The 27,890-nt window shown below is 43.1% G+C and overlaps 1 protein-coding gene across 2 annotated transcripts in view; it reads right to left on the bottom strand.

Annotated features, from left to right (window-relative positions):
• Positions 1–22,098, bottom strand: part of LOC146026022 (uncharacterized) — a 33,614-nt gene extending 11,516 nt beyond the window's left edge. The window contains exon 1 of one of the 2 annotated variants that reach the window (XM_083156335.1): positions 21,898–22,098. In XM_083156335.1, the coding sequence (XP_083012461.1) occupies positions 21,898–21,964 (67 nt within the window). In that variant the 5' untranslated portion in view covers positions 21,965–22,098. The remainder of the gene's footprint in view (positions 1–21,897) is intronic. The other variant, XM_083156336.1, reaches the window with a different exon arrangement.
• Positions 22,099–27,890: the final 5,792 nt, after the last annotated feature.

Here is a 27,890-nt window from a genome sequence, read left to right as displayed (position 1 = left end):
GCCTTTCTAGGTGAGAGGTTTACCTCAGATTGCGCACTCTGACTAGAAATGGCCTTTTCTTATACTACCCCTGTTGTCACATTATGTTATAAATAACTGAACAGATCTCATCATAAGGAACATAAGGAGAAAATAGTAGTAATCACATCTATGTATATTACAAAGTAAAACTTTCCTCCTCTTTATTGGAACACTAGCTGACCCGCCCGGCGTTGCCCGGGAAAACCTTGGGGTTTCTTTATTTCCAAAATTGCTGAAAAATGTCATCTTACAGTATGCTGTGCCAAAGACCTAAGATTGTAATTTGTTATAGATTCCACCATAATGTTAGAATGTGCTTGCATTGATACTCAATGATGGCAATGAAATCAGGTGTGGTGTTGTTGTTTGAAACACAACGCTCCTGAGTTGAAAACTTGTATGTGTTGATGAATTACACATCCACTCATGAGATTTAGCACCTACTGTATGACATATCCTCCAACATCCGAGGGTCAGAAATCGGTACAAAATCAGAAAGGGACATGTCCACACCTCAATTTCTATACTTTCAATGGTACAGTTTCTAGGGTGTGTAATTACAGGCGCTGAGTGCATGGGGTCCGGGGTGGGCATTACTTACCGCTCCATAATTAATTAAAAATTCACTGCTCCCTGCCACTGCCACTCCCCTCACCGAACCTGCCTGCAGCAGTCTCTGAGGTCTGGGGATCTGTAAAGCACATGCACCGAGCATCTCTACCAAACAGTGGGGCAGGTCCGTGGGCCTGGCCACATGATGTCATGACGCGACGCACACTATCCGCACCACTGTAATGCACCACTGGGAATGGGTGCAATGGGCCAAATTCTTCCCTACACCCGCCGGGCCAATCCACTGATCCAGCCATCACAATCATCAATGGATGCATTGATAAGGTTTGGAGTTTAAGAAGTTGAAGAATAAGACTGAGAAAAAGAATTGCCATGTTACAAAGTGTACAATTTACTCAATAAATCGTGAAAAAAATGTAAGTGTACATAGAAGTACAATCAAGAAATGAAAGTAGGATTAAAAAATAAGTTCTGATTCAAACTGATAATTGTTTGGATGGGTTGGGTTGTGAAACAAATCTATAGGTGGGGGTATGGATATTGTGGGCATAATTGGTGTTTGTTCTCATCATCCCCAGTTGATGAGAAATTCTCACTACAGTGTCACCGTAGGGGGATTTCCAATTGGGGTTCAGGTGGTCTTTTAGGGACCCCTTTACAATCCCGTTGGTCTCTTCTCCTGGAGCCTACGGTCTCCCTCAGTGATTGACTATCATTAAGGGAGACTGTAAGCTCAAGGAGAAGAGACCTACAGGATTGTAAAGGGTCCCTAAAAGACCACCTGGACCCCAATTGGGAATCCCCCTATGGTGACACTGTGACCGTGACACTGTAGTGAAAATCCCATCAATTGAGGGCCCCCTGTAGGTGTACCAAACACCAATTATGCCCACAATATCCATACCCCCTCCACCTATAGATTTGTTTCGCAACCCACCGCCATCCAAACAATTATCAGTTTGTATCAGAATTTATTTTTTAATCCTACTTTCATTTCTTGATTGTACTGTACTTCTATGTCCACATATTTTTTTGACGATTTATTGAGTAAATTGTACACTATAACGTGACAAATCTTCATCTCAGTCTTATTCTTCAACTTCTAACACTCATAACATTCAAACAAATGCATGCAGCGCTTATGCCCATCGACCAAACATTATCTATGAACCAAAAGAGTCTGGGAAACCCTTAAGGCAGAGCAGTGCCTGATATCCAACTGACTAAAAGGGTGAGTGCAGTGTACCCACTTTGTATTGATCAATGGGTACATTGGCCAGGACAAAGATTTCTCAGTGCAACTGGCCGGGGAGCGCAGTGACAGGCTGGAGGACTGGAGAGACGGATATGGGGAACAAAGTAGAAACGGTACATTAGGTACAGTTTTTATTTGCCGGTACAGACGGTTAAATAAACGGCAAATTATTTTTTATGTGTTTGTGTGTGTTGTACTGTTTTTGTCTGTGTGTTGTAGTGTATGTGGTTGTGTGTGTTGTATTGTATGTATCTGTCCAATGCGTAAGTGTGTGAGGTGTGCTACGTATATACAGTATGTGTGTGTTGTGTCTTTGTGTATCTGTGCAATGTTTAAGTGTGTGTTTTGTGTGTGTCGTACTGTTTTTTGGGTGTGTGTGTGGTGAATGTGGGTGTGTGTTGTGCTGTTAGAGGTATGTTATGTGTGTGTGTTGTGTGTATCTGCCCTATGTGTAAGTGCGTAAGGTGTGCTATGTATAAATCTGTGTGTGTGTGGTGTATTGTGTGTATCTGTGCAATGTTTAAGTGTGTGTTTTGTGTATTGTACTGTTTTTGGGTGTGTGTTGTAGTGAATGTGGGTGTGTGTTGTACTGTGAGTGTTGTGTTGTGTGTATCAGCAGTTTGTGATGTGTGCTACGTATATATGTGTGTGTAGTGTGCTTTGCGTATCCTGGCAATGTTTAAGTGTGTGTGTTCTGTGTGTTTGTTGTACTGTTTTTAGGTGTGTGTTGTAGTGTGTATGGATTTGTATTGTACTGCATGTGGTGTGTTGTGTGTGTGTGTATCTGTCCAATGTGTAAGTGTGTGAGGTGTTCTACGTATAAATGTGTGTGTTGTGTGCTATGTGTGCGTATGTGGTGTAGTGTGTGTGTGTGCATGTACAATGTGTATGTGTGTGTGTGTTGTGTGGTCTATGTATATCCTCAATTATTTCCTAATTGTTTAAAGCCTTCACCATAATGTTAGAAAGTGTCATTCATACTCAATGACAGCAATGAAATCAGGTGTGGAGTTGTTCCTTCGCAAACGGTTTCCCAGATCATCAATGAAGGAAAATTACAACTTGGTGTTTTTTAAATTTCTAAGTGAAATTTCCCAAAAACGGCTTCGAGGTGCACACCATCGGGTCCAGAGGTATCTTGTTGCTGAATTTGGTGTCTCTGAGTGCCACGGTGTGTCCGCAATGCGTCGGACACGCACACACACACACACGCACACAGACTCTTCAACTTATTATATAGATTCTGGATAACAGGATTGCGAGCAAGAGATTTTATATAAACTTGTGCTAGTAAAAAAAACACCCCCAAAAAAGCCATTATTATTAACCCTTTGGAGTGCCAAGTGAATTTGTCAAAATTGGTGTAAAAATTGCCAAGCAAACATTTTAATTCATCATAATGACCTGAAATGTTTACCTTATAAAGGAAATACGTTTTTTGTTTGTTTTTTTTTTTACACATTTTTTATTTGAATTTATATAACACAAATGTGAGTGACGCCAGCATTTTTAACCGATATTTTGCACATCATCTCACAGAAATGGCATTTCTAACGGATATTTTGCACATCTCAGAGATGTTGCCACTCAAAGTGTTAAAAGATACCAAACATTTATTCTCAATTCCAAAAAAATAAACGTAGTACTATTTAAAACAGAATTATTTACATCCATTAATAAAATAAGAGGGCCACAAGCTTACTCAGCGCGAGCTCAAGGAAGGATCCTTACTGAATAGTACAATATACTTTGAATGTATAAAAAAAACTACGTTTCGTCCTTAGGATTTCATCAGGGATAGGAATCAAAATACATCTGAAAGGTGGACACAGGTTAATTTATTTAATTATACAGATGTAACTTCAAATACGATTGATCGTATGCACCGGCGTACGCATCGTGGACATTTTATGAACCACCAGCCTGCGTGCGCCCAAACCCACAGCTTTCTAAAGCAGTGACAACTGGATCATGGGTGTGAGCGTACACACACATCCACCACTCGCATATGACGACACATCTGTATAGTCACAAGATATTCCACAACACCTGGGAACAAGCAGTAACACAAACAGTAACATATTCCACAGCACCTGAGAACAAGCAGTAACAGTAACACAACAAGGGCCTAATTCTGCTTGGCTCAGTGTGAAAATCAGCGGTTACGAGCGCTGAAACGCTCGGTACCATGCAAGGGGATGTGTTCGCTATTTAATGGTCGCCGGCTAGGAAATGATTTCTCCTGCCTTCCGAAATAAGTCAGTTTCAACTGACTTATTTCCTTTGGTGTCCTCCGAAGATGGGGCGGGCACTGACGTCCTGTGATGTCGGGGCTTGCCTGCGCTTCCATGGGAATGCCCAGTGGTTTCATGGGAAAGACCATAAAACGCTGGGTGTTCCCATAGAGCGTCCCCGTCCCTCCCTCCCACCAATGAACATCCTGGTGAGTTAACTCGCCAAAGCCGTTCGGTGCGGAGGTCTGCACATGTGAAAATACGTGCAAGCACGGAATGGGATCATTGGGTCGACCTAAAGATGGTCGACAGTCATTAGGTCGACATACTAGAAGGTCAGCAGATGTATAGTTCAACATGGCACAAGGTCAACAGGTGGTTAGGTCAACACAAGCATTAGGTCGACATGGGGTTTTTCACGGTTTTCTGACCTGAATGTCAACGCAGTCGACATGAACACCGTTCTAAGTGCTACGCGTCCCCTTGCATGCCTCGCTGGGCTCGCCATGTTTCGGGCACAGTGTCTTGTGCACTATTTTATTCTCCCACCACGCCCTAGTGGATGGTAGGGCATGAAATACCACCTGTCGGCACATGTCGGCTCAAGAAACAGTGAAAAAAACCATTTTGACCTTTTGACTGTCGACCTAGACCATATCGACCTAATGTTTGTGTCGACCAAATTTGCCCCTGCCACCCCCCTCCCCCCCAAGTCTGTGTTTACAAACATTACAATGGGTTTGGAATGGTCTGCTATGTGGTTTATGTGATATTTAAATAACAACAGTGTTTACCTTGGAAATATTTCATGTGTGTACTTATTGTTTTAACTTCCCAAACAGGTTTCTGTGGTTTCTGCAGGGAACATAATATCAGTAGGAAACCAGACCTGAATGTGGACATGTGGAGGTCCTGTTCAGGGCAGCGACTGTTCCTGTGCAGCCATTAATAAACTGTTTCTAGGATGTGGTAAAGCAACTGAAAACTGCCATATTGGGGGCTTACTGCAGGTCATATATATTACAGATATCTGCTGCAGACTAGCAAGCCCTATAGGATTGGCTATGGAAGTTAATGGGCTATTCTTTGCAAAAGCCTCCAAAGGATCACTCTTCATTCCGCATTCGTAATGGGACTTATAAAGCCAGGAGGTAAATATTTTGCTAGAACAGCCCTATATTGGAAAGTTAAGCACTGTATACACTAGACAACTAGCACTGTTGCCGATACAGTAAACAATATCGGCCGCCCAGTATCGGTTGCTGCTTGCCCTAAGCCCCGTACACAAAGGGCAACCATATCCCCGTGTGTACAGGGAGACTGTCGCCGGGAGTGCGCTCCCGCGACCAACCCTGGGGTGGTCGCTGGTCGAAGGAGAATGCTCCAGTGATCAGCTGTTTGGTTTTTTTTTATCAGCGACCACCTCTGGTGTCTGATGAAAATGTTGCTCAGCAATACATTGCTCCGTGTGTATGGAGCTCTAGTGTTCACTCCTGCCCCTGTAGCAGCGCATTGCCAAAACAGCCTGCATGCTGCATCAGCAGTGTAAATAGATGCCATGTGCATACTCACATTTAATGAAGAATAGTGTAGGTGCCGGAAATGCCCCCATCAGTGACATCGATAGCTGGTGCCCATCACCTTTAGGGACGTAGTTGGTGCCGGACCGCCACCAAAAGTGATGCTGGTGTGGTACACCCCCTCCAACTTTCTACGTCCCCTTTTAGTGCACATATGCACTGCAACGCACCCCTCTGCCCTGCCTGCATTGCATCCTACCACAACACTATTGTCCAAAGAGCTTCATCATGAAGATCAGTAAACAATATATTAGAAAATAATTTTGATAAGTGAAAATCACCAAAGCACTATCAATTCACAGAAGATGTTTAAAAATCTAACATTAACTTAATAAAACCGGAGTTACACTTGTCCATGCCACGGATGGGAGAAACTGTGCATGAGAGAAACACAGCCAAGGCGCTTCACATATCTGCGCACAATAGTCTTATGGGGCCTACACACGGAGTGATGTGAGCCGGTGAGATCTAGCAATGCTAGATGCACTTACAATGTGTCAGCAATGTGTGCTGAGCAATCTGGCCGGGCCAGTGTTCTGTGGTGAGTATACTGCATGCAGGAAACATGGAGACGGGCAATGGCGACATCGCTCTCGCCCTACAAACGGATCGATTTTGGGTCATCTTAATGCAAGACCATTGTTGGAGTAAACTCACATGAAATCTCGCCAGAATCTATGTAAGAGATTGTGAGGGTAGCTAGCAAATATAGGTATTGATTAATTATCCCCTACCATGAATATGTTACTTTTGCTTTAAGAAATCTTTTGCTCAGATATTGGATTGACAGAGAAAATGTTACACACGTATATGAAACTACATACAATGGGGTTTATTCTAGTTCATTCTTTCTGACAAAATCCTTCTTAGATGGACAAAACCATGTGCACTGCAGGGGGGCAGATGTAACATGTGCAGAGAGAATTAGATGTGGGTGAGTTATTTTGTTTCTGTGCAGGGAAAATACTGACTGCATGATTTTACACTTCAATATAGATCTCACTTTGAAGAAAAACCCCACCCAAATCTAATTCTCTCTGCACAAGTTACATCTGCCCCACCCGCAGTGCACATGGTTTTGTCCATCTAAGAAGGATTTTGTCAGAAAGAATGGACTAGAATAACCCCCAATGTTTGGAAATATGGATAGAAAATGTTCCCCCAGATTGACATCTGGTGGCGGCCAGTTACAAGGACTGTTGGCTGTATGCCCAGAATACCATCGAAAAAACCTTGGAAAATACATTCAAATATAACTGAAAACTATATAGATAAAATGAATGTAAGTTAGTTAAGGGTTTCCGAAAGACCAAAACACCCTGCGGCTCTGAATTTTAATGGTTGCATACATAAGGGCAGATGTATCAAGCTTCAAAAAGTGATAAAATGGAGAGTGATAAACAGCCAGCCAATCAGCTCCTACCTGCCATGTTACAAGCTGGGTTTGAAAAATGACAGGGTACGAGCTGATTAGCTGGTTGTTTATCACTCTCCATTTTATCACTTTTGAAGCTTGATACATCTGGCCCTATAGTCAGTCTGTCTGTTGTTACCCAGTTTGTTTTATCTCTGTTTACAATTGTATAGCGCAACGGAATCTGCTGCGCTATATAAGAAACTGTAAATAGATTAGTGTCCAATATTCAGTCATAACTCCTTTTGTGATGACACGTGGGGTGGGATTTAATAGGATGAGATTCAGAAAGTGAGAGATTTTGTAAGAAATCTCCAATTTTTTTAAAGCGGCAATCATTTACACCGCAAAACCAGTGTGATTTTGCAGTGTAAATGATTGCCGCTTTAAAAAAACTGGAGATTTCTTGCCAAATCTCTCACTTTCTGAATCTCTCATCCTATTAAATTTCACCCATAAAGTTATCTAGTTTTCACTTAAAAGCGTGTAATGTTATCTAATTTTTACCTAAAAGCCCAGTACGTGTATTGTATATGATTGGATATATAACTACCCCTGTTCTGTTTTATATGCATAAAGCAGCCATCACTCGGAACAGATCTATGATGCTCATGGTCTTGTAATTATTTTAACCAGTGCCTGAGTAATCTGTTTCCCGATTATATATACTGTATTATTTTCAGAGTTACTGACTGGTGCCGAAGGGAGTTTATAGATCCACATACCAATAGGACAAAGATTCTATGGTCTAATGACCAAGAACGAACTTCAGGCCACAAAGCAATGATTCATGGTTGGTGCAGGCCAGAAATATTGTGTCATGAGTCAGACAATAACACTCCTTACACCATGGCAGTGTTCTCCCCAGGAAATGTTTCCAGTCGGGTGGCATCAAGTAGCTGGGTGGGGGTCTTCGCAATATAAAAAGTGGGGCACTGCACTGTCAGAGGGGGGTGTTTATCACCACCTATTGGCACTCATTGCAGTAAAAAAAAAAAAAACTCTCAGCCCACACCACCAAATACACACTAAAAATAAAGGACATCGCGCAACTAATGCCTACTACACCTCACACACCCATTACATGCTGTAATTCCCATTACACATTCAGGGTTCGCAAATACGCGCTATAGCGCATATTTTACCCTAAAACGGTCACCGGGGACTCCGTTTTTCAAACTGAAGGGGTCCCCGAGGACGCACTGAGCTACGCCTGTGAGCTGCCATGAGCCGCTGTAAGCCAATCACTGCAGCTGCCGGGACCCAATCATTGCACAGTGGCCGCCCGGCAGCCAATCACTGCAAGTGCACGCCCTGCCAATCACTAAAGCCACGCGTCCTGCCTTTTGTTTTGAGAGCAGGTTCACTGTCACCGTGCCTGTGGCTCTGTGCATCCTTCTGCCGCCACCGCCACCCCCCCCCCCCCCCCCGCCGTGTAAGTCCATTCTGCTGCTGAGAACGGGAGACGGGATGTGATATGGCTGTAACAACTGACAGCCACTCTCAGCATAAGAGATGAGCGGACTGTCAGCGCAGTGGGGGACTGGATGTGGCTGGAAGAGCTGACACGCTGCTCAACTCAACAACGTTTTAGGTATCCAGACACATCCAGTCCCCCGCCTCGCAGACAGCCCGCTCACCTACTCTGGTGAGCGGTGTATTAGCTTTAACTGTTCCCCGCATCGGCGCCAGTACTCAGCGGCATCTGCCTCTACTGCCTGTCTATTAATCTGCCCCTGCCCTGGGGTGATATCGACCAGTCAAAATCTCCTAGAGGGTTAGCCAAAATCTCCCAGTTTTTTCTCCTGCTTAGATAACGACGCTAATGGGGCCTACACACATAGCAATTTAGGGGCATTTTCAAAGTGTTCTCACTAGATTGCTTAGAAAATGCGCCAACATTGCTACGTGTGTAGGGGCGAGAGCATTGCGTGGCCCAGCGCATCTCTATTGTCTGGCGGTTAATATCCAGCAGGCTGGATATTAATCGGCCAGGACCAGTGTTCACACAGCGAGGGCATACACACGGGGCACACTCGGGAGCATACATACGGGGCACACACACGGGGTAAACTCGGCAGCATACACACGGAGCGATCTGTGCTTACTTTCCAGTCAGATCGCTTAGAAACAAACACCGTATCGCGCCATGTGTATGCCCCTTAATTCTCTCTGCACATGTTACATCTGCTGCACTTCCAGTGCAACATGATTTGTCCATCTGCAAAATGTGCAGCCTTGCTAACAGGTCTGAATCAGGCCCATGCTCATTTACACCACACGCTCACTCACACCATAGGGATGGCCATCGATGATTCAAAATCATTGACAATTTATGGTCGATGTCGAATACTTTTGCCATCAATGTGGGAGAACCAGATGGTTTCCCTACATCGATAGCACAGCAGAAACAATGATTCTTTTTTTTTCCCCCCAAGGTGCCTGGACACGGAGCATAGCCCCGCCCCACATTCTGATTGGCCTATGTGCCAGTCAAAGAGAATGGATGACCATTGATAGCTAAAACTATATATGGTTGTCCATCACATAGTTTGAATTAATCGATAGCTTGTTGCAGAATCATCATCGATGGTGACTACACTGATGGCCATTACTATGCCAGGTTGCATCCGGGATTTGGATGGGTCCATCCTGGGAGCGACCCGGGTTACCTGATTACACTGCCCATAAACCCTGGTCTGACCCAGGTAAAAAAACCTGTTCTTTTAACCCTGGTCGTAATGCCAGGTTGCTGGACCCAGGTTTTTTCTGTTGTGCTTTCACACCGCACAGTGACCCGGGTGAGCTGGCAACAATTTATTTGTGCGGCGTGAAAGGGTTAATACTGTATGATACTCGTGTGGCAATCTCACAATTACTTAACAGCGTGATGCAAGGAATCTTCCTTATAAGTAACATAATAGTTGCTATGGGCAACCAATCAGAATCTACTTATTAATTTAGCACCCTCTAAAACAGGCATGGCCAAACTATGGCCCTCCAGCTCTTGTGAAACTACAAGTCCCATCATGCCTTGCCCCAGTTTTGCAATTAGGGAATGGGATGTGTAGTTTCACAACAGCTGGAGGGCCTGAGGGGTAGATTTATTAATATTGCCCTCAGGTTCCTTAAGGGCGCAGGTTCGCTTCACCACTTTATCGTGGTGAAGGGAACCTGTCTATCGCCCTAATCTATTAATGCCCGACTGTACGTTATGGGAGTGCGCTATCCCCTCCTGCCGGGGATACGCTTCCTCCCATAACGTTTGTGCGCTCCCCCCCTTCTGCCGAGTACTGCGCATGCGCCGGTTACCTTGTCAGGCGATGTGTACCCGACGCATGCGCAGATACATCTGTCGCACGGCGGGGACCAGCAGGCGCCAGGGAGAGAAACATGTGTCAGCCGGGCAGAGGACCAATAAATTTATTTTAATGAACAAAAAAAAAAAAACTCAGTTTAAACTACTACACAGCGACAGAAAAATCCGGCGCTATGTACAAGAGCTAAAAGCAGCAGCGCGTGGCCACAAAGGATGTTGATAAATAAGGTATGAGGCAGGCGCCCACTTCCCCCTAAAGTATATAGGTTACCCCTCCTCCCCCATAGCGCCGAGCGTTACACACCCGCATCGCGGGTGTCATAGATGAAGTAAAGCGTTATCCCCTGCTTTAGCATGCGGGGATAACGCATATGCCCCACAGCGCCGCTTCATAAATCTACCCCTCAGTTTGGACATGCCCGCTATAAAAGATAATATACAGAATCTGATTGGTTGCCACGAGGCTGAAGTTAGCTTCTTATTCGGCCAGCTTCTTATTCACTTCTTATTCAAGCTCCAGCTTCTTATTCACTTCTTATTCAAAGTCCAGCTTCTTATTCAGGAAAATCAGTCTTGCAAGGGTTAATGAGTATTGGGACACAAATTTGACACCTGATATCATCAGAGGGGTGTCACTTACATGTGACCCAAGTGTATTTTGCCTGGCACAACATTAATTTGGGCATGAAATATGCTGGCAAAATATGCACATGCACAATATTTAATGATTTGAATAAGTAGCTGTAGTTTTACAAGGGTTAACCAGTCTTGGGCCACAAATTTGACACCTGAAATCAACAGAGGGGTGTCATTTACATATGACCCAAGTGTATTTTGCCTGGCCCAACGCTGCTTTGGGCATGAAATACATGGGCAAAGTGGGCACATGGACCATTTTATCATATTGAAAAGGCTGCAGTTTTGCAATGGTTAAAAAGTCTTGGGCCACAAAATTTACACCTCAAATCAACAGAGGGGTGTCACTTACATATGGCCCAAGTGTATTTTGCCCGGCCCAACGCAGGTTTGGGCATGAAATACATGGGCAAAATGGGCAAATAGACATCATAATGTCTCATTTTGAATCAGTAGCTGTAGTTTTGAAAGGGTTAACGAGTCTTGGGCCACAAATTTGACACTTTAAATCAACATACGGGTGTCACTAGCATATGACCCAAGTGAATTTTGCCTGGCCCAACGCTGGTTTGGCCATCAAAAATGCAGGCAAAGTGGGTACATTCACCATTTTATCATGTATCATTTTGAATAAGTAGCTGTAGTTTTACAAGGGTTACCCAGTCTTGGGCCACAAATTTGACACCTGAAATCAACAGAGGGGTGTCATTAACATATGACCCAAGTGTATTTTGCCCGGCCCAACGCAGGTTTGGGCATGAAATACATGGGCAAAGTGGGCACATGGACCATTTTATCATATTGAAAAGGCTGCAGTTTTGCAATGGTTAAAAAGTCTTGGGCCACAAAATTTACACCTCAAATCAACAGAGGGTTGTCGCTTACATATGGCCCAAGTGTATTTGGCCTGGCCCAACGCTGATATGGGCATGAAATACACGGGCAAAATAGGCACATGGACATCAAAATGTCTCATTTTGAATAAGTAGATGTCGTTTTGCAAGGGTAAACGAGTCTTGGGCCACAAATTTGACACCTGAAATCAACAGACGGGTTACACTAGCATATGATCCAAGTGAATTTTGCCTGGCCCAACGCTGGTTTGGCCATCAAAAATGCGGGCAAAGTAAGCACATTCACCATTTTATCATGTATCATTTTGAATAAGTAGCTGTAGTTTTACAAGGGTTACCCAGTCTTGGGCCACAAATTTGACACCTGAAATCAACAGAGGGGTGTCATTTACATATGACCCAAGTGTATTTTGCCCGGCCCAACGCAGGTTTGGGCATGAAATACATGGGCAAAGTGGGCACATGGACCATTTTATCATATTGAAAAGGCTGCAGTTTTGCAATGGTTAAAAAGTCTTGGGCCACAAAATTTACACCTCAAATCAACAGAGGGTTGTCGCTTACATATGGCCCAAGTGTATTTGGCCTGGCCCAACGCTGATATGGGCATGAAATACACGGGCAAAATAGGCACATGGACATCAAAATGTCTCATTTTGAATAAGTAGATGTCGTTTTGCAAGGGTTAACGAGTCTTGGGCCACAAATTTGACACCTGAAATCAACAGACGGGTTACACTAGCATATGATCCAAGTGAATTTTGCCTGGCCCAACGCTGGTTTGGCCATCAAAAATGCGGGCAAAGTAAGCACATTCACCATTTTATCATGTATCATTTTGAATAAGTAGCTGTAGTTTTACAAGGGTTAACCAGTCTTGGGCCACAAATTTGACACCTGAAATCAACAGAGGGGTGTCATTTACATATGACCCAAGTGTATTTTGCCCGGCCCAACGCAGGTTTGGGCATGAAATACATGGGCAAAATGGGCACATGGACCATTTTATCATATTGAATTAACTACGGTTTTGCAAGGGTTAATAAGTCTTGGGCCACAAAATTTACACCTGAAATCAACAAAGGGGTGTCTCTTACAGATGATCCAAGTGTATTTGGCCTGGCCCAATGCTGATTTGGGCATGAAATACACGGGCAAAATGGGCACATAGACATGATAATGTCTCATTTTGAATAAGTAGCTGTAGTTTTGCAAGGGTTAACAAGTCTTGGGCCACAAATTTGACACCTGACGTCGACAGAAGGGTGACACTAGCATATGGTCCAAGTGTATTTTGCCTGGCCCAACGCTGGTTTGGCCATCAAAAATGCGGGCAAAGTTGGCACATTCACCATTTTATCATGTATCATTTTGAATAAGTAGCTGTAGTTTTACAAGGGTTAACCAGTCTTGGGCCACAAATTTGACACCTGAAATCAACAGAGGAGTGTCATTTACATATGACCCAAGTGTATTTGGCCCGGCCCAACGCAGGTTTGGGCATGAAATACATGGGCAAAGTGGGCACATGGACCATTTTATCATATTGAAAAGGCTGCAGTTTTGCAATGGTTAAAAAGTCTTGGGCCACAAAATTTACACTGCAAATCAACAGAGGGGTGTCGCTTACATATGGCCCAAGTGTATTTGGCCTGGCCCAACGCTGATATGGGCATGAAATACACGGGCAAAATAGGCACATGGACATCATAATGTCTCATTTTGAATAAGTAGATGTCGTTTTGCAAGGGTTAACGAGTCTTGGGCCACAAATTTGACACCTGAAATCAAAAGACGGGTGTCACTAGCATATGGTCCAAGTATATTTTGCCTGGCCCAACGCTGGTTTGGGCATGAAATACATGGGCAAAGTGGGCACATGGACCATTTTATCATATCGAAAAGGCTGCAGTTTTGCAATGGTTAAAAAGTCTTGGGCCACAAAATTTACACCTCAAATCAACAGAGGGGTGTCTCTTACAGATGACCCAAGTGTATTTGGCCTGGCCCAACGCTGATTTGGGCATAAAATACACGGGCAAAATGGGCACATATATATGATAATGTCTCATTTTGAATAAGTAGCTGTAGTTTTGCAAGGGTTAACAAGTCTTGGGCCACAAATTTGACACCAGAAGTCAACAGAAGGGTGACACTAGCATATGGTCCAAGTGTATTTTGCCTGGCCCAACGCTGGTTTGGCCATGAAAAATGTGGGCAAAGTTGGCACATTAACCATTTTATCCTGTATCATTTTGAATAAGTAGCTGTAGTTTTACAAGGGTTAACTCGTCTTGGGCCACAAATTTGACACCTGGAATCAACAGAGGGGTGTCATTTCCATGTGACTCAAGTGTATTTTGCCTGGCCCAACGCTGGTTTGGGCATGAAATACATGGGCAAAGTGGGTACATGGACCATTTTATCATTTTGAATTAACTACGGTGTTGCAAGGGTTAACAAGTCTTGGGCCACAAAATTTACACCTGAAATCAACAAAGGGGTGTCTCTTACAGATGATCCAAGTGTATTTGGCCTGGCCCAATGCTGATTTGGGCATGAAATACACGGGCAAAATGGGCACATAGACATGATAATGTCTCATTTTGAATAAGTAGCTGTAGTTTTGCAAGGGTTAACAAGTCTTGGGCCACAAATTTGACACCTGACGTCGACAGAAGGGTGACACTAGCATATGGTCCAAGTGTATTTTGCCTGGCCCAACGCTGGTTTGGCCATCAAAAATGCGGGCAAAGTTGGCACATTCACCATTTTATCATGTATCATTTTGAATAAGTAGCTGTAGTTTTACAAGGGTTACCCAGTCTTGGGCCACAAATTTGACACCTGAAATCAACAGAGGGGTGTCATTTACATATGACCCAAGTGTATTTTGCCCGGCCCAACGCAGGTTTGGGCATGAAATACATGGGCAAAGTGGGCACATGGACCATTTTATCATATTGAAAAGGCTGCAGTTTTGCAATGGTTAAAAAGTCTTGGGCCACAAAATTTACACCTCAAATCAACAGAGGGTTGTCGCTTACATATGGCCCAAGTGTATTTGGCCTGGCCCAACGCTGATATGGGCATGAAATACACGGGCAAAATAGGCACATGGACATCAAAATGTCTCATTTTGAATAAGTAGATGTCGTTTTGCAAGGGTTAACGAGTCTTGGGCCACAAATTTGACACCTGAAATCAACAGACGGGTTACACTAGCATATGATCCAAGTGAATTTTGCCTGGCCCAACGCTGGTTTGGCCATCAAAAATGCGGGCAAAGTAAGCACATTCACCATTTTATCATGTATCATTTTGAATAAGTAGCTGTAGTTTTACAAGGGTTACCCAGTCTTGGGCCACAAATTTGACACCTGAAATCAACAGAGGGGTGTCATTTACATATGACCCAAGTGTATTTTGCCCGGCCCAACGCAGGTTTGGGCATGAAATACATGGGCAAAGTGGGCACATGGACCATTTTATCATATTGAAAAGGCTGCAGTTTTGCAATGGTTAAAAAGTCTTGGGCCACAAAATTTACACCTCAAATCAACAGAGGGTTGTCGCTTACATATGGCCCAAGTGTATTTGGCCTGGCCCAACGCTGATATGGGCATGAAATACACGGGCAAAATAGGCACATGGACATCAAAATGTCTCATTTTGAATAAGTAGATGTCGTTTTGCAAGGGTTAACGAGTCTTGGGCCACAAATTTGACACCTGAAATCAACAGACGGGTTACACTAGCATATGATCCAAGTGAATTTTGCCTGGCCCAACGCTGGTTTGGCCATCAAAAATGCGGGCAAAGTAAGCACATTCACCATTTTATCATGTATCATTTTGAATAAGTAGCTGTAGTTTTACAAGGGTTAACCAGTCTTGGGCCACAAATTTGACACCTGAAATCAACAGAGGGGTGTCATTTACATATGACCCAAGTGTATTTTGCCCGGCCCAACGCAGGTTTGGGCATGAAATACATGGGCAAAATGGGCACATGGACCATTTTATCATATTGAATTAACTACGGTTTTGCAAGGGTTAATAAGTCTTGGGCCACAAAATTTACACCTGAAATCAACAAAGGGGTGTCTCTTACAGATGATCCAAGTGTATTTGGCCTGGCCCAATGCTGATTTGGGCATGAAATACACGGGCAAAATGGGCACATAGACATGATAATGTCTCATTTTGAATAAGTAGCTGTAGTTTTGCAAGGGTTAACAAGTCTTGGGCCACAAATTTGACACCTGACGTCGACAGAAGGGTGACACTAGCATATGGTCCAAGTGTATTTTGCCTGGCCCAACGCTGGTTTGGCCATCAAAAATGCGGGCAAAGTTGGCACATTCACCATTTTATCATGTATCATTTTGAATAAGTAGCTGTAGTTTTACAAGGGTTAACCAGTCTTGGGCCACAAATTTGACACCTGAAATCAACAGAGGGGTGTCATTTACATATGACCCAAGTGTATTTGGCCCGGCCCAACGCAGGTTTGGGCATGAAATACATGGGCAAAGTGGGCACATGGACCATTTTATCATATTGAAAAGGCTGCAGTTTTGCAATGGTTAAAAAGTCTTGGGCCACAAAATTTACACTGCAAATCAACAGAGGGTTGTCGCTTACATATGGCCCAAGTGTATTTGGCCTGGCCCAACGCTGATATGGGCATGAAATACACGGGCAAAATAGGCACATGGACATCATAATGTCTCATTTTGAATAAGTAGATGTCGTTTTGCAAGGGTTAACGAGTCTTGGGCCACAAATTTGACACCTGAAATCAACAGACGGGTTACACTAGCATATGATCCAAGTGAATTTTGCCTGGCCCAACGCTGGTTTGGCCATCAAAAATGCGGGCAAAGTGGGCACATTCACCATTTTATCATGTATCATTTTGAATAAGTAGCTGTAGTTTTACAAGGGTTAACCAGTCTTGGGCCACAAATTTGACACCTGAAATCAACAGAGGGGTGTCATTTACATATGACCCAAGTGTATTTGGCCCGGCCCAACGCAGGTTTGGGCATGAAATACATGGGCAAAGTGGGCACATGGACCATTTTATCATATTGAAAAGGCTGCAGTTTTGCAATGGTTAAAAAGTCTTGGGCCACAAAATTTACACCGCAAATCAACAGAGGGGTGTCTCTTACAGATGACCCAAGTGTATTTGGCCTGGCCCAACGCTGATATGGGCATGAAATACACGGGCAAAATAGGCACATGGACATCATAAGGTCTCATTTTGAATAAGTACATGTCGTTTTGCAAGGGTTAACGAGTCTTGGGCCACAAATTTGACACCTGAAATCAACAGACGGGTTACACTAGCATATGATCCAAGTGAATTTTGCCTGGCCCAACGCTGGTTTGGCCATCAAAAATGCGGGCAAAGTGGGCACATTCACCATTTTATCATGTATCATTTTGAATAAGTAGCTGTAGTTTTACAAGGGTTAACCAGTCTTGGGCCACAAATTTGACACCTGAAATCAACAGAGGGGTGTCATTTACATATGACCCAAGTGTATTTGGCCCGGCCCAACTTGGGTCATATGTAAATGACACCCCTCTGTTGATTTCAGGTGTCAAATTTGTGGCCCAAGACTGGGTAACCCTTGTAAAACTACAGCTACTTATTCAAAATGATACATGATAAAATGGTGAATGTGCCCACTTTGCCCGCATTTTTGATGGCCAAACCAGCGTTGGGCCAGGCAAAATTCACTTGGATCATATGCTAGTGTAACCCGTCTGTTGATTTCAGGTGTCAAATTTGTGGCCCAAGACTCGTTAACCCTTGCAAAACGACATGTACTTATTCAAAATGAGACCTTATGATGTCCATGTGCCTATTTTGCCCGTGTATTTCATGCCCATATCAGCGTTGGGCCAGGCCAAATACACTTGGGTCATCTGTAAGAGACACCCCTCTGTTGATTTGCAGTGTAAATTTTGTGGCCCAAGACTTTTTAACCATTGCAAAACTGCAGCCTTTTCAATATGATAAAATGGTCCATGTGCCCACTTTGCCCATGTATTTCATGCCCAAACCTGCGTTGGGCCGGGCAAAATACACTTGGGTCATATGTAAATGACACCCCTCTGTTGATTTCAGGTGTCAAATTTGTGGCCCAAGACTGGTTAACCCTTGTAAAACTACAGCTACTTATTCAAAATGATACATGATAAAATGGTGAATGTGCCCACTTTGCCTGCATTTTTGATGGCCAAACCAGCGTTGGGCCAGGCAAAATTCACTTGGATCATATGCTAGTGACACCCGTCTTTTGATTTCAGGTGTCAAATTTGTGGCCCAAGACTCGTTAACCCTTGCAAAACGACATCTACTTATTCAAAATGAGACATTATGATGTCCATGTGCCTATTTTGCCCGTGTATTTCATGCCCATATCAGCGTTGGGCCAGGCCAAATACACTTGGGCCATATGTAAGCGACAACCCTCTGTTGATTTGCAGTGTAAATTTTGTGGCCCAAGACTTTTTAACCATTGCAAAACTGCAGCCTTTTCAATATGATAAAATGGTCCATGTGCCCACTTTGCCCATGTATTTCATGCCCAAACCTGCGTTGGGCCGGGCAAAATACACTTGGGTCATATGTAAATGACACCCCTCTGTTGATTTCAGGTGTCAAATTTGTGGCCCAAGACTGGTTAACCCTTGTAAAACTACAGCTACTTATTCAAAATGATACATGATAAAATGGTGAATGTGCCCACTTTGCCTGCATTTTTGATGGCCAAACCAGCGTTGGGCCAGGCAAAATTCACTTGGATCATATGCTAGTGACACCCGTCTTTTGATTTCAGGTGTCAAATTTGTGGCCCAAGACTCGTTAACCCTTGCAAAACGACATCTACTTATTCAAAATGAGACATTATGATGTCCATGTGCCTATTTTGCCCGTGTGTTTCATGCCCATATCAGCGTTGGGCCAGGTCAAATACACTTGGGCCATATGTAAGTGACAACCTTCTGTTGATTTGCGGTGTAAATTTTGTGGCCCAAGACTTTTTAACCATTGCAAAACTGCAGCCTTTTCAATATGATAAAATGGTCCATGTGCCCACTTTGCCCATGTATTTCATGCCCAAACCTGCGTTGGGCCGGGCAAAATACACTTGGGTCATATGTAAATGACACCCCTCTGTTGATTTCAGGTGTCAAATTTGTGGCCCAAGACTGGTTAACCCTTGTAAAACTACAGCTACTTATTCAAAATGATACATGATAAAATGGTGAATGTGCCCACTTTGCCTGCATTTTTGATGGCCAAACCAGCGTTGGGCCAGGCAAAATTCACTTGGATCATATGCTAGTGACACCCGTCTTTTGATTTCAGGTGTCAAATTTGTGGCCCAAGACTCGTTAACCCTTGCAAAACGACATCTACTTATTCAAAATGAGACATTATGATGTCCATGTGCCTATTTTGCCCGTGTATTTCATGCCCATATCAGCGTTGGGCCAGGCCAAATACACTTGGGCCATATGTAAGCGACAACCCTCTGTTGATTTGCAGTGTAAATTTTGTGGCCCAAGACTTTTTAACCATTGCAAAACTGCAGCCTTTTCAATATGATAAAATGGTCCATGTGCCCACTTTGCCCATGTATTTCATGCCCAAACCTGCGTTGGGCCGGGCAAAATACACTTGGGTCATATGTAAATGACACCCCTCTGTTGATTTCAGGTGTCAAATTTGTGGCCCAAGACTGGTTAACCCTTGTAAAACTACAGCTACTTATTCAAAATGATACATGATAAAATGGTGAATGTGCCCACTTTGCCTGCATTTTTGATGGCCAAACCAGCGTTGGGCCAGGCAAAATTCACTTGGATCATATGCTAGTGACACCCGTCTTTTGATTTCAGGTGTCAAATTTGTGGCCCAAGACTCGTTAACCCTTGCAAAACGACATCTACTTATTCAAAATGAGACATTATGATGTCCATGTGCCTATTTTGCCCGTGTATTTCATGCCCATATCAGCGTTGGGCCAGGCCAAATACACTTGGGCCATATGTAAGCGACAACCCTCTGTTGATTTGCAGTGTAAATTTTGTGGCCCAAGACTTTTTAACCATTGCAAAACTGCAGCCTTTTCAATATGATAAAATGGTCCATGTGCCCACTTTGCCCATGTATTTCATGCCCAAACCTGCGTTGGGCCGGGAAAAATACACTTGGGTCATATGTAAATGACACCCCTCTGTTGATTTCAGGTGTCAAATTTGTGGCCCAAGACTGGTTAACCCTTGTAAAACTACAGCTACTTATTCAAAATGATACATGATAAAATGGTGAATGTGCCCACTTTGCCTGCATTTTTGATGGCCAAACCAGCGTTGGGCCAGGCAAAATTCACTTGGATCATATGCTAGTGACACCCGTCTTTTGATTTCAGGTGTCAAATTTGTGGCCCAAGACTCGTTAACCCTTGCAAAACGACATCTACTTATTCAAAATGAGACATTATGATGTCCATGTGCCTATTTTGCCCGTGTATTTCATGCCCATATCAGCATTGGGCCAGGTCAAATACACTTGGGCCATATGTAAGTGACAACCTTCTGTTGATTTGCGGTGTAAATTTTGTGGCCCAAGACTTTTTAACCATTGCAAAACTGCAGCCTTTTCAATATGATAAAATGGTCCATGTGCCCACTTTGCCCATGTATTTCATGCCCAAACCTGCGTTGGGCCGGGCAAAATACACTTGGGTCATATGTAAATGACACCCCTCTGTTGATTTCAGGTGTCAAATTTGTGGCCCAAGACTGGTTAACCCTTGTAAAACTACAGCTACTTATTCAAAATGATACATGATAAAATGGTGAATGTGCCCACTTTGCCTGCATTTTTGATGGCCAAACCAGCGTTGGGCCAGGCAAAATTCACTTGGGTCATATGCTAGTGACACCCGTATGTTGATTTAAAGTGTCAAATTTGTGGCCCAAGACTCGTTAACCCTTTCAAAACTACAGCTACTGATTCAAAATGAGACATTATGATGTCTATTTGCCCATTTTGCCCATGTATTTCATGCCCAAACCTGCGTTGGGCCGGGCAAAATACACTTGGGCCATATGTAAGTGACACCCCTCTGTTGATTTGAGGTGTAAATTTTGTGGCCCAAGACTTGTTTACCCTTGCAAAACTGCAGCCTTTTCGATATGATAAAATGGTCCATGTGCCCACTTTGCCCATGTATTTCATGCCCAAAGCAGCGTTGGGCCAGGCAAAATACACTTGGGTCATATGTAAATGACACCCCTCTGTTGCTTTCAGGTGTCAAATTTGTGGCCCAAGACTGGTTAACCCTTGTAAAACTACAGCTACTTATTCAAATCATTAAATATTGTGCATGTGCATATTTTGCCAGCATATTTCATGCCCAAATTAATGTTGTGCCAGGCAAAATACACTTGGGTCACATGTAAGTGACACCCCTCTGATGATATCAGGTGTCAAATTTGTGTCCCAATACTCATTAACCCTTGCAAGACTGATTTTCCTGAATAAGAAGCTGGACTTTGAATAAGAAGTGAATAAGAAGCTGGAGCTTGAATAAGAAGTGAATAAGAAGCTGGCCGAATAAGAAGCTAACTTCAGCCTCGTTTGGTTGCCCATAGCAACATCCAGTGTGAAATAAGACTCCCATCTTAGTAAATTTACCCCTTAGTATCTTTAAAGCAACCTTTTTACCCCACATCAGCACATACACGTGTAACTAGTGGTGCATATGATACCACAGCAATCCCCATCTGCCCATACTGATAACAGCGGAATGATGCACACATGGCATTGCCAGCCTTATTTATGCCATAAGACGTGGTGAGCAGGGGAAGCATGTACCCCAATACTAACTGCTCAGTGAGTTCCTCTGATCTCCCAAGGACTCCGGGTGCCTGACACCAAAGCGCATATAGCGAAATGCAGACTGGCACAGATACCCACCTCCTGGCATGTACAGCAGGCACAGCGCACAGACCAGCCTGGCGACTTGTTTCAAGTTCTGATCCATGGTGAGCGACGGCCGGGGTATATATATCTTATTATCGGCAATAGGACAGAGCCTCCGCTGTAGCCTGCACTGCTTCTGTGTGTGCTGTGTTATGTGATCCGGCTCCAGCCTCCTAGCGGACAGGTGGGTCCTCCTCCCGCATGTGCTGCTGCTCAACCTGCACCACCCCCATCCCCGCATCGATCTGCCGCTACAGGCAGTAATAGGTCACCTCTGTTCTGAAGGGCCTGGGCACTATGATTTGGGCTTGGAGCAAACATGCCCCTACCTAAATCATGGCTTACCCCATTTATAACAATAGTGATTGCTGTACCAGGAACTTCCTCATACTTCATATGGACCATAATGTGCTCGGGTCGCCCCAATGATTGTTATTAATTACTGCTACAGTTCAACACGTTCACCTACCCACTGATGGGGGATTTTATCTGGGAGCATGTGTATAGGGTCTCAGGAGGACTGACACTACAATGCAGCTTGCACAGCACAGTACTACCGCGGCGCTGTCTGGCTGTGTGCTTACTTCGCACCCTCCCCTAGTCCTATCTTCCTCCAGTGCAGTCCTCCTGACTGTCCTCATTTCCCTCCCTTCTGTATGGGACGGGTGGGATGTACTCGCAGGGAATCCTGGGATTTCTCATCACTGATAAGTTTCGTTTCTCCGTCGCTGCCTCAGGAATCAAACAGCACACCACATAGACCTCTCCCTCCCACCTGGCACCGTTCCATATTGTTCTGGCTGCGCAATAGTAGGAGGCTGCTGCTGAGAGTAAAGTTCTTGTTAGTGAATTAGCAGTCACACTGACATTGTTACACAAATACAATTGTATATTCAGGGCCCCCTGCTGTGTCCTCAGCTAAGTGCTATGTGCACCTTCACACAATATTATATGAACGCATCTCGACATGTTTTCCCTTATTGGCCATTATTATACTTTTATAGCATATTTAGAGGATGATTTCGTTAGATTGAAAGTAGAAATAAAGTATCCCCAGTATCACTGTACAGTATTTCTCATTACATTTAAAAGGCCACCTGAACAGAAACTCCTGAATCCAGGAAATACCTAAAGCACAATGCCCCCTCCACTGCCACCTCATGCCATAGCAAATATACAACACTGCACTACAACTATTTGGGCCTGATTGAGCCTCAATTCGTCAGGGCTGAATTTGTCTGTATCCGATTGTAACGCTGTCTTCTGCACTGAGTATGTTTAGGTACTATCAAGTGCCTCCACCCCAAGATTTGGCGTTATAGGGTGCAACTATCGGAATATTTAGCTGATGATATTCAGGGGCAAACGCAGGATTTACAGAAGGGGGTTTCCAGAGGGGCGGAGCAAAGCACGGAGATGGACACTTAGGTGACCCAGTATATGCCGGGTCAGTTAAAGTATTATAGATAGAGACTTCCGGTGGGCGGACCTGAGAGATGGCCGCGTTTTAGAGGAGCTCTCCGTGCCCAATATCATATACTGATACTCCCGGAGGTGATATTGGGGGGAAAAAAAGTACACCTACCCCATCTGAAGGTGCCGGAGATACAGGTGAGGAAGAGGACGCGGGTCCCGGCTTCTCACCGACCTTAACAACCCCGGAGTCCAGCGCTTGATTAAGCGCGACGGAGCACTGCCGCCATCTTGGTGCAGGAGAAGTGGAGTGAGGCATACAAGCTCCGGCGCCCACCGCACGGTGCCTGCACGCGTCGGTAGGGAGAAGACGACGGCAGCGCGCTGCGGGGGCGCACCGGGCGAAGCACAGCGCCTGCAGTGACTGACAGCGGGGATACGCTGCGGGGCCCTGCAGACTCCAACACGCAGGTAACAGCGCTGCTACTGACAACCACAGCGGCTCACATCGCGGCTGACTGCAGACAGAACTGCAGCCCAGACACACTGCCCCCCACCAACGGCCAACAGGCAGAGGCACACAAATACCTACTTCTGCTCCATCTGACTGACTAGAGACGCAAAGCAAAAGGGGGTGCTTCAATATATATATCAGACCCGCTGCCAACAAGTGCATCCTTGCTCCTTGCAGAGCCATTGCTTTGGGACTCACGCACCCCACCAACCCACTGCCTATGTAAACGACAAACCTACAGAGGAATATCCACTTTGCTTGGGACTCCTATATGGTCACAGCTAACGTGTCATTATGGAGAAATATGTGGCTAAATCACAGAGAACAATTTTTGGGAAGGAAAGTATTTTACTTTTTCTCCCTGTGATAGGCGCTGATCAAAATGTGATATTTTTACTTTTGTTTATCAAAATCTTGATTAAATATAGTAGCGAGAATATTTTATATAGTGAGCAGCAGACTAAATGGTGCGATTGTGATCTCGCACCTAATCAGGTGTTGGGTGCACCTAAGTTTACCCCACCTGTCCAACCAAAAACCTTTTATATAGACTGCGCTTATATAGCAGGTGCACGTGGGCTAAATCAACGATCACTACTAAATGATAAATAAATATATATTTATTAGTATGAATATATCAATATATGAATTAAAAAGAATATTCTTTATACACATTTATACATAAAAAGACACATATAAACTGAACACAATAAAAATCGGTGGCCACCTAAAAATATATGAATAGATCAATAATTAAATATTGCTTCACAAAAGGAAGCTTTCCTTGATAAGGATGGATATCGTTTCTCCAGTGAAAGAGGGGACAATATTAGCAGCCAATTTAGTAATTTTCAATCACCGCTTGTGGTTTTAGTATAAAATTGTCCAGTGCACTTTAGATAAATATCATACTCACAGATTCCATACAAATGTAACGCTGGGCTGTAGCATAAATTAGCAGGGAGGCAGGAGAGTTGGTAAGTATACTTTAGTCTGTGACTCTCCGTTCTACACCCGCAAAGAACTCCGTCGCCGTGACACTGACCCAAAAGCCGGCAGTTGAACTCAGTCCAGACGCCGTGTCTCTCACACATGGCTGGGGTCACAGTCAGGCATCAGGCTGGCCCGTGAAGCTGCAGAGTCGCGTCTCTCACCCGCTCTCTGTCAGCTGGAAGGAATGGATCTGCGGTCTCTGTTTGTGCTGCTGTTTGCGTAAAGCTGCAGAGTCGCGTCTCTCACTCGCTCTCTGTCAGCTGAAAGGAATAGATCTGCGGTCTCTGTTTGTGCTGCTGTTAGCGGATGATATCGGTGATTGTTGGCTGTTTAGAGGTCCCTTCTTTGGATATAGACACCGGGCAATTCTCCTCTAACGCGTTTCGCTCGTATTGGAGCTTTTTCAAAGAGTACCCATGCATTGGGCTATCCGCCCTGATATACCCGGGTCTTCAGTTTGAATTGTAATCCCATTGGTTCTGTTTAATTGTAATCAGCTGTTTTTCATGGAAGTCAGGCTTCCTGCATTTTGTTAATCATCACAAAAAAACATATTATCATCCTATTCTGGTTACTCAAGGAGAGAGCATTCTTAAATAACTATACCCACACCACAAAATATCCCTGCATTAATGCACATATCATTCATTGTTAATTTTTAATCTTTAATTTGTATTCCCAATTATTTATTTTTAATTAAGAAACATATGCATATATATATATGTGTATACCCATATATACGTGCATAAAATTTTTTTTGTCAAATAAACATTAAATAATATCAAGTAGTAAGCGTTAGGTGAGCATGAATTTTCACCTATATACCTATATCTGCACAGAATATGCATAGGAACAATAAAAACGAAGGAAAATCACATAAAAAAATCATAGAAATATATAGAATGTATTCTTTGTATATAACACAGATATGAAAAGAAATATAAAGATGAAGTAAAAATAAAATAAAATAAAAGCGCAAGAAATAGAAAACAGTTTTTTCTCATATAATGAACATAAATTGTATATATTTTAATATAAATTCTATTTGCACACAGTAAGTTATTTAGAGAAAAATCGGTCATAAAGGTAGCAGTAATATAAATATAGGACAGATTAATTCAATATAATTATTCCTCTGTGTACGGAACTTAATTTTAATTATAACTGGCTCCATTTGGTCTAGAACCCGACATTCTTCGTTTCTACACCTTTCCCCTGCCTCTACGCTACAGGGACAACATGGTTAAGATGGAAGAAGACAAATCCCTTTATAATGATGTGTATGTGTTCCACATAGTTTCCGAGTTCCTTCTCCAGTATGAATATACATTTAAATTATATTGCATATCAGCAATTGGATATACATGCACATCACTATATAAATTTGTTGTAAGTATAAAAACCAAAAAGGAAAAAAATTTTTTTAATATATATATACTCGCAAAAAACATAAAACCCAGATCAAAATTAATTGTTTTATGCAAAAGACTCGAAATCAATGTTATCGTTTAGCCCCTGAGGGAATAACGTCCCCATTTTAAAAATCCATAATGCTTCCTTGGTGCACAAATTTCTAAATCTATCTCCTCCCCTTATTGTGTTTCCAATATGTTGAACCCCCACCAGAGAAAGTCCTATTGGATTACCATTATGCACTTCCGCATAATGCCTGGATACACTATGGAAACTATGTGGAACACATACACATCATTATAAAGGGATTTGTCTTCTTCCATCTTAACCATGTTGTCCCTGTAGCGTAGAGGCAGGGGAAAGGTGTAGAAACGAAGAATGTCGGGTTCTAGACCAAATGGAGCCAGTTATAATTAAAATTAAGTTCCGTACACAGAGGAATAATTATATTGAATTAATCTGTCCTATATTTATATTACTGCTACCTTTATGACCGATTTTTCTCTAAATAACTTACTGTGTGCAAATAGAATTTATATTAAAATATATACAATTTATGTTCATTATATGAGAAAAAACTTTTTTCTATTTCTTGCGCTTTTATTTTATTTTATTTTATTTTTACTTCATCTTTATATTTCTTTTCATATCTGTGTTATATACAAAGAATACATTCTATATATTTCTATGATTTTTTTATGTGATTTTCCTTCGTTTTTATTGTTCCTATGCATATTCTGTGCAGATATAGGTATATAGGTGAAAATTCATGCTCACCTAACGCTTACTACTTGATATTATTTAATGTTTATTTGACAAAAAAATTTTTATGCACGTATATATGGGTATACACATATATATATATATATATATATATATATATATATATATATATATATATATATATATATATATGTTTCTTAATTAAAAATAAATAATTGGGAATAAAAATTAAAGATTAAAAATTAACAATGAATGATATGTGCATTAATGCAGGGATATTTTGTGGTGTGGGTATAGTTATTTAAGAATGCTCTCTCCTTGAGTAACCAGAATAGGATGATAATATGTTTTTTTGTGATGATTAACAAAATGCAGGAAGCCTGACTTCCATGAAAAACAGCTGATTACAATTAAACAGAACCAATGGGATTACAATTCAAACTGAAGACCCGGTATATCAGGGCGGATAGCCCAATGCATGGGTACTCTTTGAAAAAGCTCCAATACGAGCGAAACGCGTTAGAGGAGAATTGCCCGGTGTCTATATCCAAAGAAGGGACCTCTAAACAGCCAACAATCACGATATCATCCGCTAACAGCAGCACAAACAGAGACCGCAGATCTATTCCCTTCAGCTGACAGAGAGCGAGTGAGAGACGCGACTCTGCAGCTTTACGCAAACAGCAGCACAAACAGAGACCGCAGATCCATTCCTTCCAGCTGACAGAGAGCGGGTGAGAGACGCGACTCTGCAGCTTCACGGGCCAGCCTGACGCCTGACTGTGACCCCAGCCGTGTGTGAGAGACACGGCGTCTGGACTGAGTTCAACTGCCGGCTTTTGGGTCAGTGTCACGGCGACGGAGTTCTTTGCGGGTGTAGAACGGAGAGTCACAGACTAAAGTATACTTACCAACTCTCCTGCCTCCCTGC

Source organism: Crinia signifera, chromosome 8, assembly GCF_055691185.1.
Source record: "Crinia signifera chromosome 8, ASM5569118v1, whole genome shotgun sequence".
NCBI classification, from domain to species: Eukaryota; Metazoa; Chordata; class Amphibia; order Anura; family Myobatrachidae; genus Crinia; species Crinia signifera.
The sequence above is the reverse complement of the archived record's forward strand: the minus strand, read 5'-3'. Positions and strand labels throughout refer to the sequence as shown.